Source organism: Kryptolebias marmoratus, linkage group LG8, assembly GCF_001649575.2.
Source record: "Kryptolebias marmoratus isolate JLee-2015 linkage group LG8, ASM164957v2, whole genome shotgun sequence".
In the NCBI taxonomy this organism is placed as follows: Eukaryota; Metazoa; Chordata; class Actinopteri; order Cyprinodontiformes; family Rivulidae; genus Kryptolebias; species Kryptolebias marmoratus.
Genome location: NC_051437.1, coordinates 10,662,274 through 10,677,459, shown reverse-complemented (window position 1 = coordinate 10,677,459; position 15,186 = coordinate 10,662,274). Strand labels below are relative to the sequence as shown.

The window sequence follows — 15,186 nt, the reverse complement described above, 5'->3', positions numbered from 1 at the left end:
ATTTATAAATAACTGCAAAATTAAAAGGAACAAGGACAGGATATTCCAGTTATTTTAAAGCTGGTTTCTGTTGTTCATTTACGAAGAAGTAATATCTTACCTGCTGAAGATAGCTCTTTGAATGACTTCAGTTTGGAGAAATAGGGTTTACGTCAGACCGGCGTTACAAGCAAATAGCTAGTCCTCACACAGCCAAGACTGAAGTGCAGCCAAAATCGGGCCGTGAGCTAAGAATGGAAACTTTGAGAGGGGAAGTGATTCCTGCCTGAGGAGCTTCAGAAGTGCTGCTTCGCTCTGCTGTCGCTGTGCTCATCAATTAAAGGCCTGGCACTTTAAACTGAACTCATCTTGTGCTGAGAAAAGACGGAGCTGTAGCCGGTTTGGTCAAATCTTGAAAACATTGCTCTGCACAATCTTGTGCAGTGTCGCGAGATGTCAGTTTCAGACACAGGGAAAAACATAATCGTCTGCCTTTTGCCTTTCCAGCTAATAAGAACAGCGACAGGGTTTTATGGAATGATGGTCCCGCAAACGGTTGTGAAATATTTAAGAATGGAGCTCGGACTAGCCGTCATCTTGTCGGTTTGGTCAGATTTAAACTTTATGCCTCCAAACTAAGGTCGTTCAAAGTGCTATCCACAACAGGTAAGATAATGATTGTTTATAACCTTAGTGATAGGTGTATGGAAAGACTTCACCTTCTCTCCACTTCACAGAGTAAGGAGTCCTTTTAATAAATAGGCAGCACTCCCTAAGTCTGCTCTCTGCAGAACAATTGGATTACCCCCCACCCACCCCCTGACAGCATCATCATCTCCTTTCCCTGGGGGGCACCTTGACTGCTGACAGACACGCACTAAAGAGCGGGTTCAGCACCTCGGACAGCTCCGGGGGAAGAAAAAAAACAAGCTCCGAAGACTCCATCTTTGCCAAAACAAAGAGGAGAATCATGCAGCAGCCCCTGAAACCCATCATCATCCTCATCCTCTTTACGGGGGAGGGGTTGTGTGGAGGGGAGAGAGACACAAACCCCTTAAAGTCAGCTTTCTAGCACTTTAGCCAGCAGCAAGCTCAGATGCGTTTCAGCTGGGGAGCAGATCTGATGAATGATTAAAGGGACCACATGCACCTAATCCCGTGTCGAAAGCAGGATGCTCCCTTTCTCCTCCTCCTCCTCCTCTTCCTCCGTGGCGCTGCTGGTTTGTCAGAGAAAAACAATGACGGTAGAGATGGCTCCTCGCTGTGCTGTGACAACCAATTACATAACGTCGGAGCGGAGCGCTCTCATTAACATGCAGGGTCCATTTTCAGCCAGAAACCCTCGCAAATACACAGAGGGACGATCCGACCCCATCAATCCCAGTCCGATTCACCTTATTTCATCGACCAAGTTCAAATTCACGGTCCTGTTTGGCCCGTGACGCACGGAAAGGCGCAGGGAAAAAAGAAAGAAAAAAAAAAGCAATCCTGCCCCAACCTTGGCCCACCAGCGTCTTTAATGTTTAATATTTAGTGAAATCAACACAGATATTGGCTTTGATGTGAAATTTTTGTTTGTTTGTTTGTCTTTCACGGACAGAGCTGCAGTTCGGAAGGAAACGATGATGTTCGAGGCTGAAACCAAACCAAACGTCTCCATCGTGCGTTTTCACTTGGAAACAAAGCGCGCGGGGGGAACTCAAGGTGATGCAAAAGATGGCTCAGCTTCACTCCATGGCGCACATCTTCACGCAAACGGTGGAACACGGTGTAACATGACGCATGAATAATCAGAGTGTAACCTCTGAGCGTCAGGGACTCGGTTTTGCAGCAGAGGACAGGAGCCAAATGATGCATATTCCTCCATTTTTTTAAATATATATAGCCTATTTTTTTTTTTGCTAAAAAGAAAAGTCAGCGCACAGTCAGTGCACCGATGTGGCACACACACACAAACACACACGTGTGGGTTTGACTTACCAGAGATGCTGCTCGTGGCGCTGCTGCTGCTTCCCAACAGCCTCTGCTGCTGTATTTTTCCCCCCTACACACACACACACACACTCACACACTTCGCGCACGCGCGCGCGCAACACACACAAACACACGCACACACACTTTGCAGGAACAGAAGGTGACCCTCTGCGAGACTCTCTGCATCCACGAGATCACGATGCGCGCAGCGAGGGGGGAGCTCCACGGCACAGGCGCGCGCAGAGGGAAGAATGTTGGGTGGGGGGGCGGCAGTAGGGGGGTGGCCCAGCTTTTACTCTCAATGGACGAAAGAAATAGGCTACAGCTACCTTTGGATCCCACCGCCACCATGCTGAGCACACAAACTAGAGAGAGAGACACACAATTAGTCTGCAGTGTTTTTATTTTATTTTATTTTATTTTATTTTATTTTATTTTATTTTATTTTATTTTATTTTATTTTATTTTGTTGTTTGTTTGTTTTGTGTCAGTGTTTTGGGTGGTGATTCACGAGCCGATCTGTGTTTTTTTCCATTTCAAACATATATTTATATATCCATATGAGGATGTTCAAAGGATGGGGAGAACCCTGCATGTGCCTTCCGCTTTCCAACCAATCAGGAGCTCCCCTTAGAAAGGAGGTGTCCCCCTCCCAACCCTACCTTTTCTTATTAAGCCCCGCCCACATCACGCCAAACCGCACAGAAGAAGGGTGGTGGTGGTGGAGGGTGGACAGAGTGTTTCTTCTTCTTCTTCTTCTTCTTCTTCTTCTTCTTCTTCTTCTTCTTCTTCTTCTTCTTCTTCCTTTTAGCTGCCGAACTGACTCATCCCCTCACCGAGCTCATGAAGAGCCTCTGCTCACTTGCTGATTTTCATGATTGTACATTTTGTGCCAATTTGTTCTTTTTTTTCTTCCTTTTGTTCTTTCCCTTCCTCTTGATTGCTAACAAGCCAAGAGCTAGGAATTTGCAAACATGGACAGTGAAGAACAATTATGGTCAGCACAGCAGGGAGAGAGTGGCTGAGGCCCGGCGTTCCTTGTAGGAACGCATGTCGCCCGCTTCCTCTCGTGATCTGTTGACTCTCAGCTACTACCACCTGTAAACATCTGTAAAGAGTGACAGAGTTACAGCCATGTCTGTGTCCACTGAGGCTGATTAGCTGACGGCCATCTCGTATAGAGTTGACACCAGTTGACCAGCTGTAGAGTGATGTTTTCCTAGAGTTTCAGTCAGAATCGTCCAGTGGTTTATGAGATGTTTCGCTAACAGACAGACAAACGCATGTACAGACACAAACAATTACATGATTGCCTGCCTTTCATGATGGCAGGTGATGATAAAGCAAACAAAAACTATAAAATTAAGTGAAGTCTAGCCAATGCACACATGCCAGCACTTTAACAAACAGTGCACTGTTTCTATTAGCATTTTGTCATTAATCCACTCAGAACTCATGAACAAAGGGTCTGTCCTCAACCCTAAAGACAAGAGTGCGTCAGATATGGTGCTACTGCAAGAAAAACAAACAAAAAAAAAACTAACCTCTAAAGTAGGGCATTAGCAGATATCTAGTTGTGTGGTTGGTAGATCTGGGGTTCAGGAGCCATCATTTCCCCCCCAAAAGGAATGGGACACTCTGCCAAAACATGTCTTCCAGTCCAGTTTTCTCCTCTAGGATGTGATCAAGTTGTTTATTTGCTCCCTCCAGCCACAGACTCCTGCTCAGTTCATTACAGCTAACCATGCTTGCATACTTTGTCACACATTCACATTTAACTCATCTAAGCCCTTCGTCAAATATGCACCACATATTTACCAACTTCGCATAATGACTTCGGCCGAATCTATATTTAATAACCAATAGAAACACCCTTCTCTGGGTAAGGTGGAGGCCGAACTCTTATCCGCGAGGACTGTTTCTTCATTCCTGGCATCTCTTTTGTGACAGTAGATTGTTGTGGTTACAGTGTGAGCCTTTAATGAGAAAACCATGTGAGGAAGAGTGCAGTTAGTTTGGGGTTTGCAGGTCTGAAAGGCTTTAGGGTCACAATCGCAACTGCATTTAACAAGTGAGCATGTTATTCAGTTTCAGCTGCACATCAGCAGTCTTTATGGGCACAAGGAAAAATCTGTTCTGTCATAAACATGTCCCTCTTTTTGACTGAAATATACGTAATGCCATCTAGTGGTGAACTGCTGACAGTGCAATCAGTCCGAAACGTTTCATAAAACAAAATGGCAATACACACACACAGTATTTTTTTTTTTATTGTACAATTTTAAAAACACAGCCTCAGCTCAGCAGCATCATATAAAATTTCATAGACTCCAAAGGCTCATTTGCAAGGCATTGTGGGAAGAGACTCCTCGTGTGAATCTACCCCTGCACAGTTACTGCTTCGTTGTAGTGCTTAGACCTGATGTTTTGTGTTTTCAATTAAGCTCATACGTATTTACACACCAGGTGGTCGTGGAGCAGGAAAGTCAGGGCTTTGAAATGATTAAGAAGACACCCCATGATGTATTTCTGCATAAGTGCGAAGCTGACATTGTAATAAAGATGTGCAGATCTATGATGGTGTTTTGCTACACTATGCTAGCAAAAATATTTACTCACCCGTGCAAATCATTGGATTAAGGTGTTCCAATCCCTTCCATGACTACAGGTGTATAAAATCAAGCACCTGGGTATGCAGACTTCTTCTATAAATGTTTGTGAAAGGAGCTCAATGAATTCCAGCATGCCACCTGTGCAAAAAGTTCAGTCCTGAAATTTCCTCTCTACTAAATATTCCACAGTCAGCTGTTAGTGGGACTTCAACAAAGTGGAAGTGATTGGGAACGTAAAATCACAGAGTGGGCTCAGAGGATGTTGAGGCTCATAGAGCACAGAGGTCACCAACGATCTGCAGAGTCAACAGCTACAGAACTCCGAACTTCATGTTGTCTTCAGATTAGCTCAAGAACAGAGTGTAGAGAGCTTCATGGAATGGGTTTCTATGGCTGAGAAACTGCATCCAAACCTTCCATCACTAAGTGCAAAGCCTCAGATACAGTGGAGTAAAAGTACACTGGACTCTACAGCAGTGGAGACGTGTCCTCTGGAGGGACGAATTCCACTTTTCTGTCTAATAATCTGATGGATGAGTCTGTGTTTGGCTGCTGCCAGGAGAACGGTTCTTGTCTAATTGCTTTATTCCAAGTGTAAAGTTTGGTGGAGGGAGGATCATGGTGTGGGGTTGTTTTTCAAGAGTTGCACTCGGCTGCTTAGTTTCAGTGAAAGGAACTCTTAATGCTTCAGCTTAGCAAGACATCTTGGACAATTTCCTGCTCCCAACTTTATGAAAACAGTTTGGTGAGGATCTCTCCCTGTTACAACATGACTACACACCAGAGCACAAAGCAAGGTCCATAAAGACATGAATGAGCGAGTTTGATGTGGAAGAACTTGACTGGCCTGCACAGAGTCCAGACCTCAACCTGACAGAACATCTTTAGGATGAATTAGAGCAGAAACTGTGAGCCAGGCCTTCTGTCCAACATCAGTGTCTGACCTGACAAATGAGTCTTCTGGAAGAATGGTCAAAAATTACCATAAACACTCCTGAACCTGTGGAAAGCCTTCCCAGAAGAGTTGAAGCTGTTACATCAGCAAAGAGTGGGCCAACTTCAGATTAAACCCTCTGGATTTAGAATGAGATGTCACTTACATTCATATGAGTGAGAAGGGAGGTGAGTGAATACTTTTGGCAATGTCGTGCACAGGAGTCTTACTGTGTTTTACAGCCATTCAAAAATAGCTGTAATTCAGTCATTTACAGATATTGTGCTAAAATTGGTGAGGGGGCTGCTGAGACTTACGCCCGAAAACAGATTCTGAGCTCTAGAAGATTGCACAGGATTGTTGTTTGAAATTTTACATTTTGGAGTCTGCTCTCTCGCTCTCTGTGTAAGCAAAACATCTCTCATGGACATCTACAGCCGGTTAGATTTGGGATTAAATCCAATTCAAGATGGCAGCCACAATTAATTGACATTAACCAACACAGACGTTGCTATGACTCAGTCAAATCTGCAGACGTGGAGCGAAGAGGTTTGACCAAAACAGCTACATCTCTGTCATTTCTCAGCAGCAGATAATCTTATAGTTTAAAACTCTGTCTTGAAATTTTATAGATATAGGTTTTAGAAATTTTGTAATTTGTTCTAGAAATCAATGGAATATTAATGTTACAATAGAATAGCATGGAATAGAATAGAATAGAATAGAAAAGAATAGAATAGAATAGAATAGAATAGAATAGAATAGAATAGAATAGAATAGAATAGAATAGAATAGAAAAGAAAATAAATTTGTGCTTGTGGAATTGGGTATTTCACCAGGCTTCACTTCTTGCGTTGTAACTACCAAACTTATCAGCGGTAAAGACAAGCTGGACGCCCAGTTGGAGGCCCAAACGTGGTCAACTCTTCGAAGGAAACGTAGAAGAAGCTTCTGTGTGACGGAGAAGAGAAACTAGAAGAAAGAGGAACCAGAGATGAAAAAGGCAGAGACAGTGAGAAAGATCCTTCAAAGAGAGTCCTCTCAGTTCAAAGACATGAAGAGTGCCTTCCACCTTAAGAGGTGACAAAGACAGAAAAGAGCCTTCAAGAGAGAACTTCAAGCAGGTCAGAAGAAAAAAAGATGGCTGAAGACTGAATGCTTCCAGAGGGATAAAAAGGTAATGACGAAAGAAATGAAAGAAAAGGGAAATATCCAGCAAATCTGAAAAGCTGTAGGAGAAGGAAAACCTGGGAAAGCAAAGAAAAGCCTTCAGTGTAGAACTGAGCTGAAAAAGAAACAAACCTTTAATCCTGAAAAGGATGTCACGTATGAGCAAAGGAAGAGATTGGAGGTTGAAAAAAAACACCTTCCTTTGAGAAAAGGCTGACAGGCAGCCGGAGAATGAGGCTTTTCACGAAGCTTCAACGGGGAACTGAAAGAGCCACTGCAGTGGGAGGCCTTTACTGATACATATGGCAACATGAATGAAGACAAAAGAGCTTCAGAATAAGAAGGCAGGAGATGCTAATGATGATGTTCAGGAGCTCTCTGGGATCTGGAGGGTGAGAACAGATCTGCAGCTGCAGGCCTCTAGAATGAATTTAGGGCTGAGCGTTAAAAAGGATGCCGTTTTCCAGCTTCAAACTGGGGCTGATAGTTTGATGCATCCTCATATTTCCTTTAGGTGTCATCCGGGGACTCTGACTTCATGAGGACTTTTAATTATTTTTTTAATCCTAGAAGGGGAGCTGATTCTGACGATACCAGTTTATAAAAAGATTATAGAGCGGGGGGATCTGTAGGATCTGACTTAATTTCTGCTGAATTCACTGCTCTCCTTCATGTCTTGTGGGCAGATTCAAAGAGGAGGGACCAGAAAATTGCTGAATAGGCTAAATGTCCAAACCTAGTACATCTAAAATCTGCATGACAGAGAAGCCAGATCAGATACAAGCTCCGGAAATCCATTTATTTATGAAAATATGTTGAATTTAATTTTGTAAGAGATAAATAATTAAGTTCTTTTATTTGTGTATTATTAAAATCAATGAATATCCTGTCTTAGAGCAATGTTAAAAACTTAGTTAAGTCGTCATTTCTTCTAAAGAGACAGTCTATTACTGAGCTTTTTGTGGAGATGGACGCCTTATAAAACTAATGGCCATTTTCACAAGCTGCCTTTTTTGTTTGATTTTTTCAGTTTTGTTAAGAAACCCATAAACTGTGTCTCTTGTGACTGTGTCCTCTAGTGATCATCAGAGGAAGTGAGGTGAAAGATGACCCCAAGCAAATTAAAATATTTTGAGTCATAAATAAAATTTATTTGATAAATTATAGGAGCAGCGGAAAGGAATGTGATCAAATTGACAATTCAGATGGCAGAAGCCTGACATTCTTGCATAAAAGCTGCAGAATATTTTTGCAATTTCTCAGTGATGTGTTATTATACGGTGAGCTTTTCTGACATTCTGGCAGTATTTTGTTTATTTTTACTTTAATTGTCTTCCTTTCTAGAATTAAACTCTTTTTGCATTGATCAGTTTTAGTTTGACAGAAAAATAAAATGAAAGAAAAAAATCTAGACAAATAAAACACATTCGAACTGTGTGTTTTAACATTAGATTATTTTAATATGAACAATTGTCAGTTTTGGCTTTGACTAAATATTTATGTTTAAACATTTAAGGTTTGTAGAATTTATAGAATAGCAACACAAATATAAAAGATTAAGTAAAATATCTCTTTTTTGTTTTAGATGCATAAGAAGCGATACGTTTTAGGACACCACCAACCACATTCCAGACAGCAGAAAAATGACGAGTGCTTTTAATTTCTACTTTCCGTCTTTGCGTTCCTCGCGCTTTTATTCTGAAGAGCCTGGAACGGAAGTTGCATTTGTGTTCCGCTCCATCAGGCGGAAGTTGTTCCAGCTGCAGGAGGGAAGTAAAACGGCACTCGAAGAGAGGACTTAAAGCGCTGCACAGTGAGTTACTATTTACTTCAAATATAAAGTACGATAGAGATTTTAAATAAAACAAACATGTTAAATAAAATTAATTGACCAACGTCATTTAATTCACACTTTTTTACCGCTTGTTTACGCAACAAGGCACCGAATTTACGACTGAACAGGGACATTTACAGTGGCTGTTTATAACGCTGTAAAGCTTTCAGCCTAAAAGTGAACTTTTCCTTGTAGGTAATTCATATTTTAGTCTTGATAGCATGCGTATTTGTGTTCTGAGCCATCTAGTAACAACGAAACTACAGATTTTAAAAAAGCACAGCGTCTTGCTAACACGGGCTGTTGTTGATTAGCTTCAAATCTAAAATTAGTTCGTTTATTTCTTCCGTCGCCTCTAGCTTGTTTTTTCCCCCTCTGTGCGATGTAACTTTGTCGCTCCTTTGTAATGCAGGTAACCCTGTCTTTGCATCTGGTGTTCCCTCAGATTGCTGGCTGATTAGGGAGAGCAGAGATACCATGTGGAAGTCACATGATGGACGAGGATGAGGCATAAACAAGGGGGCAGCTTGACGAGAGAGCCGCTGTCTGCCACCAGGAGGGAGAGGGGGGGTTTGCTGCCCGTACAAAGACCCCACTCAAGCAGCCCCCTGTGACCCCCTCCTTCTCCATGAACATTTATTAACATGAACAGCACTACTACTCAGCCCCCTCCCTCTACAGATGGGAGTGTGAAGGTCGGCTACGTGGTGCCATTCCTCCTCATAGCCCTCGCTGTGATTGCTGCGGTTGTGGTAAGTGGTTGGACTACATGACAGAAGGTGGATTGTTGACAAAGTCCCGGCCCTCGCGTCAGTAATTCTACGACTGTAGTTTTATCGCCTGCTGCCTTTCGTGGCAGAGATATAGACCGAGATCCATCTTGTAATGTGAAGAGACGGCGTTAAAGCCGTTTTAGTGAGATCTCACGTGTTCCGTGTGTGTTCTCTGCTTCTGCCACGTCACATTTTACCTCAGTATCTGTAAATTTGATTAAGTTCTAACCATTTTTGTGTTTGCTAATGTCGGTCAGCTGTGATGACCATCCCGAATCGGCTTGACTCCAAAAATTAACCCGTTGTACATGCGCGTCAAACGATTCATTTATGACAGTTTCGCTAAAATCCACCCTCTGGTGCATGAGATATTTTGCTGACAGGGTTGACACCAGTACATTTCGGCAAGGTTGCAAGCACAGATCTGGCGCCATCTGTTAGCTCTTGGACAATGTGTCTGAGATCAATCTCAGCTACTACCACACCAAATTTCAACCTGACGTCTGTGAAACTTGCCCCAGCTGGAACCACTTTCGTGTTTGCTAAGTTCCCTTGGCTGTGGCGGCCATCTTGAAACAAAGCTGACTCGAAAAGGTCATCTGTTGTTACTGATGGACGTGCAGTGATTGCCTTGTAAGAGTTTCAGTCCAGTCTGTCCAGTGATTTCACAAGTTATTTTGCTAACACAACAGACCAGTGAACACACGCACAATTAAAAAAAAACTATAATTTGACTTGATAACATATGACAGAATCCTCTGTAGTTTTATGATCATCTTTCACAGTTTCTGACGCTTCTTTCTTTGTTCCAGGTGTGTTACATTCGTAGGAAAAGGAGGTGAGACCATTCAAAGTCATTTGTTGTCTCGTTGCAACCTCTATCGACTCTTAAATCCAGTTATCTCCTTGATACTTCATGTCGTTCCTTATGTGTGACGTTTGATGTTGTTGCTCAGAATTGACAGACTCCGTCATCAGCTGTTGCCGGTTTACTCATACGATCCCTCAGAGGAGCTCAACGAGGCTGAGCAGGAAATGTTGTGGAGAGAAGAGGACACGAGGGTAAGATGCAGCCATGTTCTGTTTTTCTCTAAGACACCATCATCTGCAAGGAGGAATCAGATGAATAACAGATTTTTTTTTTTTTTGACATGTGTCCACAGCGCAACGAGTGTTCACTTTTCCACAAGTGGCTGCATAAAAAACCTAACCCGTATGCTCTTTTCACTTACATTTAATAACGTTATTTAACTTTGGTTGCATCTGTAAGCATTGCGCCACAATAGTTCCCCAATTTGTCTCTTCCTCTTCACAAGTGGTTTGGTTGCAGTAAGAAGCAGAAATATTGCCTATTAATGATGCACATTCAAATCCCTCTCCATCCTTCCCAGATGGGTTTTGGTGTCCCTCTGGTGGTCAGATAATTTAGATATCTTCTTTCAAGACAGGTTTGCTGAAACTTAGGGACTGCATAAAAAGGTTTGGCTAAATGTTCAAGTTATATGACCAAAAAAATCATCGTACATAAATCATTTTATTGTCAGCAATAATGCGTCTTATTTATGTTTGTATCATATTTCATAAATACTGTAATTAGTGCTGCATTTCAATTCAAAGATATTTGTTATTCAGTTGTCCATTAATTCTAATGGCATGCACAGAGAACAGAGTGACACTAGGTGGCGATGTTGTCCAAAGTTGCTTTTTAAGAACCTGCAGTGAAACAAATGGCTTTGAATTCGACTTCAAGGCATAAAACCTCTTCCTCTTTTTACCTAGCTGTGTAAATTGTTTTAAATTTTACATATCAGGATGAGTTCCTGTGTGGTCTTAAAAGTCTGGGAAAGTCTAAAATTTGCTTTTAGTCGTTTCCATCTCTGAATAAGTCTAGAAAAAAAGAAATGAGGATGCAAGGACATTTGTGTCTCTATACTTTTGTCCTTATCTTCTAATACGGTACATGCAAGTTAGAATAAAAAAGTGATTTTTATATTTATAATAAATAAAAGGTGATCATTTTTATAGTTTTATTTTGCATTTTAAAACATCCTGTGAACCAAACAAGCTTTAAGTACGTGTGTCTTTATAGCATAAATTTGCCGTATGTTGCACATCTCATCAGTAACACGATTTATTTTGCTTTGTCAGTATTACTCCCAACTGGACCCTAGTTTTGCCTCTTTTGTTAAGGAAGTTGTTCAACCTTGTGAGTGGTAACATTAACGCTTTACAACAAAGCAAAGCCAGCCCACCCCTGCTGCTCCTTTAGGTCGAGAGGCGAGGTAGTAACAGAGCTGAAATGGTCCACATGTGAGAAGGCAGGCCGGCTTTGTGGCTGAATAATGTGACGAAGTGATGACGTCCGCTTTCGGCGACCACCCAGCTGCGGGATTTAAACGCCAAAACAACAAAGTACGGATTCAATCTGGAGGAGAACTCTTCTTTGTTTCTTTTTTCTCCTTCCTTCTAAGAAGTTTTCTGATCAATGGCGAACTGGGGCGACAGCTCGTCTTTCTTCCAGTGGCTTTCAGCTGCGTTTTGGAGCAGACGGAAGACAAACTGCAGCAGTCGTTCATTTATTTTAAATACTTTGTTGAACGCAAACAGAACCGCTGCGCTGAGCTCATCCGCCGTGTTGTGAGAGCTGCTGTCCAGGAAATGTCCGTCATACAATTAAAGCGCAAAACAAAACGTAAAAGCAGCTGATTTTTGTTCCACGCCACTTTTGGTTCCGCCCCGCTCGCTTCATTTCTGAACGCTCACATCTGTGTGGAACGTGGGCGGGTCCTCCGGTGTTTTATGAATGGCCAGGGGTTTCCTAAAAGATGAACTGGTCTGTGTGGCCATTTTGTGGAACTGTTTAAGGAAAGAGCCTCAAAATTATCTATTTAAAAAAACAAACGAGTTCCAGAAGGGAAGTAGTCTTAAAACGCTACCTGTGTTTTTGTGTGGATGGGCAAAACACAACTTTTTGAAAGCAATCATATCATAGCCCCACTTGTAATTTAACCTACAACCTTAGAATGTAACTCTTGTTCTGTTTTACACCGAGCTTCACGCGTGCGCTCCACTCCTTGTTTTCTGTTTTTGGTGTAGTTTCGTAGCAGGGTTACGGCGCCACATACAGGCCTGGCATAGCTACTGTAACGTTTTAGGCCATTTTATCGTTTACATGTGGGTTAAGACATTTCTGGAAAACGGTGACGTGTTTATGGGGTTATTTTGATAAACTATGAAGCAAGTGTTTTGTTTATTTTCCTGCAGACACGGCTGTCAGTCGATGATCGCTGGTGTACAGTATGTGTTGTACATTTAGAGGACAGAATTTGTACTTAGCTGTCAAAAAAACCCCTGAAAATGGACATAATCTGTAAACCATAGTCTGGAAAATGGTGGAATTTTCACACGGGATACGTGTAGGAATGTTGTGATACGGTGAGTAATGATCATTAAACCATAGAACCCTACGTAATTCAGCCTGCAATACCGATTTGTAAACCTCTAAACATCATCTAGGTTATCTCAGAGAGTTTATAGTGCTGTTACATAACACTAAGCGTGTGACGCATCCTCATTAGAAACATGTGACGGTGTTGGACTGAACTGCTCTGCTTCTTGTCTTCAGATCGTACAAGGCTGGGCAAGAAGTTACCAACAGCGACGCCCTCTTCTAACCAAAGACACCCAGGCATGATGGTACTCAAACCATGGCAAAGAGGAGACAATCTTCAGCTATACAGATTAGTCATCTTTTAACTCAGATGTATGACATTGTTTTTTGTTTTGGTTTTTTTTGCTCCTGTTGATGTTATCTCAATGACAGTAAGCTTCCCCCCCTCCTTCCCCCCGTGCTACAAACAGATCAAAGATTAATTTCTGAAGCTCTGATGCTGGTCCTGCCTGCCAAACAAAAGCAGCCCCTTCGACTTATTTATTTAAAGATTATTTATTCAGATGTTACTTTTATTGTTATCCAATGACGTCAGAAGTCCCGGTTGGCAGGAGATACGAGCCGCTGTTTACACTCTTGATGTTTTTTTTTTGCGGGCGACAAGCGGCTGGCAGCTCAGTTCCTGTGGTTTGCAGTAGGTGCCCGTATCAATTGTGTTGCATCCAGCGCGGTGAGGTTGTGAACGTCGTGCACTAGTTTTAAGAACTGAGCTCTCGTGCCACTGTTGTGCTGAGGTCTGCTCGCAGAGCGCATCGGCGGCGGCTCTTTAATCACAAACTCACAAGTGAAGAAGTGAGCGCGGCGAGGCAGGTTCGTTCGTTTCGGTTTCATTCTGAGTCCAAAAAAACATTAAACAGATGCTCTTTCTTTTTTAAGTTCAAGTTGACAATGGAATGCACTTTTTGTTTTTGCTTTGTGGTTTTCGCCAAATCCTGTGACTCTCAACGATGGCATGACATCCAAAAGAAGTAAATTTTCAACTTCCTCCAGACTCTTACACGAGTTGTGACTGGAGCCTGAAATATGCAGTCTCCGAGGCATGGCACCAGCAAAACGACTTCTGACTGAAAATAATCTGTTCCAACGAATGCCATAGGTATGACTGTCGAGCACTCAGGAAAGCATTTATTTTTTATTTTCAACTTTATTTGCCTCGCATTTGTTGAATGTAATGTCTGTTTAACTGCTCTGGACATGGGACATGTATTTTTAGAGCCTTTGTCAATACTTCACAATCATTTCTGCACATGAAACGTACTGTCCTCTTCAGCTCCTACTTATTGAATCCAGTTTAGATTAAAGCTTAGAAAACCGATTGAAGCTGTACACGTTGGACAGAAATATTTTTGAAGGTAGCACTTGAAGTCAAACTACTGATGTGTATGTGTTTGCAGAGTTATTCCAGTTTCCCGTTAAATGCCGTCGCACTGACAATGCTTTAGATTCGGTAATGCTGTGGCTTGAACCAATGAAGAAAATAAAGGAAAAACCAACTTTTCTTTGCAGTCAAAGGTGAAGGGTTGTTTGTGCTTCTGTTGGTCACTAAGATGTCTCTAAAACCATTGGTCAGAAAGGAGTTATTGGGTTTGCATCTATAGCTGATTAGGTTTCGGAGCTAAACTGATTTAAGATGGCTGCCACAGGCAACTGAGCTTAAACAACACCACAACACAAAAATGGCTTTGGCTTGGTCAGTTTTAAAGACAATGAGCTAAAACATGGCGTGGTAGTGGCTGAGAGTCGTCTCTAACATGCTCAAACTGCTATGTTTTCCTAAAAAGACTAGAATTAACAGTAAATCCTGTTTGTTAGCAAAAAGAAAAGTTCAAATCTGACAGGGTAGTATCAAAATCATTCTGTTACCACACATATTCTGACTGCTAACGGATTGCACAATATTGCGTGAGATTAAGCATCCGATGTTTTGTTTAGACCAAAGCAGCTAACTCCATTTTCTTAATGTGGGGATCTTAATTTAAACCTTTGGCGTGAAATCCAGGAGGATTCCTTCAAGGAGTGCCAAGTCTTTAATTTGTTTTAGCTCCAAGATCCAACCACCTCATTCAGTTTCATTACCCACTTTCTCCTTTTCCAGGACAACCTGGACCGGTCACAGACACAAGCGTTCACCCTCTCACTCACACCTCAGGATAATTTAGAGTCATCATTCATGTTTCTGGGGCTTTTCGACAGGCCCTGGCTCTGACGCACAAAAAAACAATTACAGTGAGAATATGACAAAAGACAAAGAAAAGTTCTCTTTATTGACCATTTCTGATACAAATTGTAGGGCACCATAGAAATATAGACATTGTACATTTATATAGATGTACATTAAAAAGAAATGATCCCATCTTATCGAGCTTACAGTATACAAATCAAATGATGTTCTGAAATTGTCGGAGGGTAGGGGGGGGGGTAGCCGGAAGAGGATGAGAGAGACATAAAATGAGTGGCTG

The 15,186-nt window shown here is 42.0% G+C and overlaps 2 protein-coding genes across 3 annotated transcripts in view; one reads left to right on the top strand and one right to left on the bottom strand.

The window, feature by feature from the left end:
* The window catches only part of pacsin1a (protein kinase C and casein kinase substrate in neurons 1a), a 41,075-nt gene extending 38,911 nt beyond the window's left edge, over positions 1-2,164 (bottom strand). The window contains exon 1 of the mRNA XM_017409665.3: positions 1,960-2,164. The gene's annotated coding sequence lies outside the window, so the exon portion shown is untranslated. The remainder of the gene's footprint in view (positions 1-1,959) is intronic.
* Positions 2,165-8,356: 6,192 nt separating this feature from the next.
* On the top strand, positions 8,357-14,234 carry smim29 (small integral membrane protein 29). Of its 2 annotated transcripts, none has more exons than XM_017409383.3 (5): positions 8,357-8,482; positions 8,949-9,255; positions 10,089-10,114; positions 10,233-10,338; positions 12,902-14,234. In XM_017409383.3, the coding sequence occupies exons 2-5, from the start codon at positions 9,148-9,150 to the stop codon at positions 12,968-12,970; spliced, it is 309 nt and encodes a 102-aa protein (XP_017264872.1). In that variant the 5' UTR covers positions 8,357-8,482; positions 8,949-9,147; the 3' UTR covers positions 12,971-14,234. The 2 variants fall into 2 exon arrangements, with proteins under 2 accessions (XP_017264872.1, XP_024860289.1); XM_025004521.2 differs by having other exon boundaries at positions 8,435-8,482; positions 8,916-9,255.
* Positions 14,235-15,186: the final 952 nt, after the last annotated feature.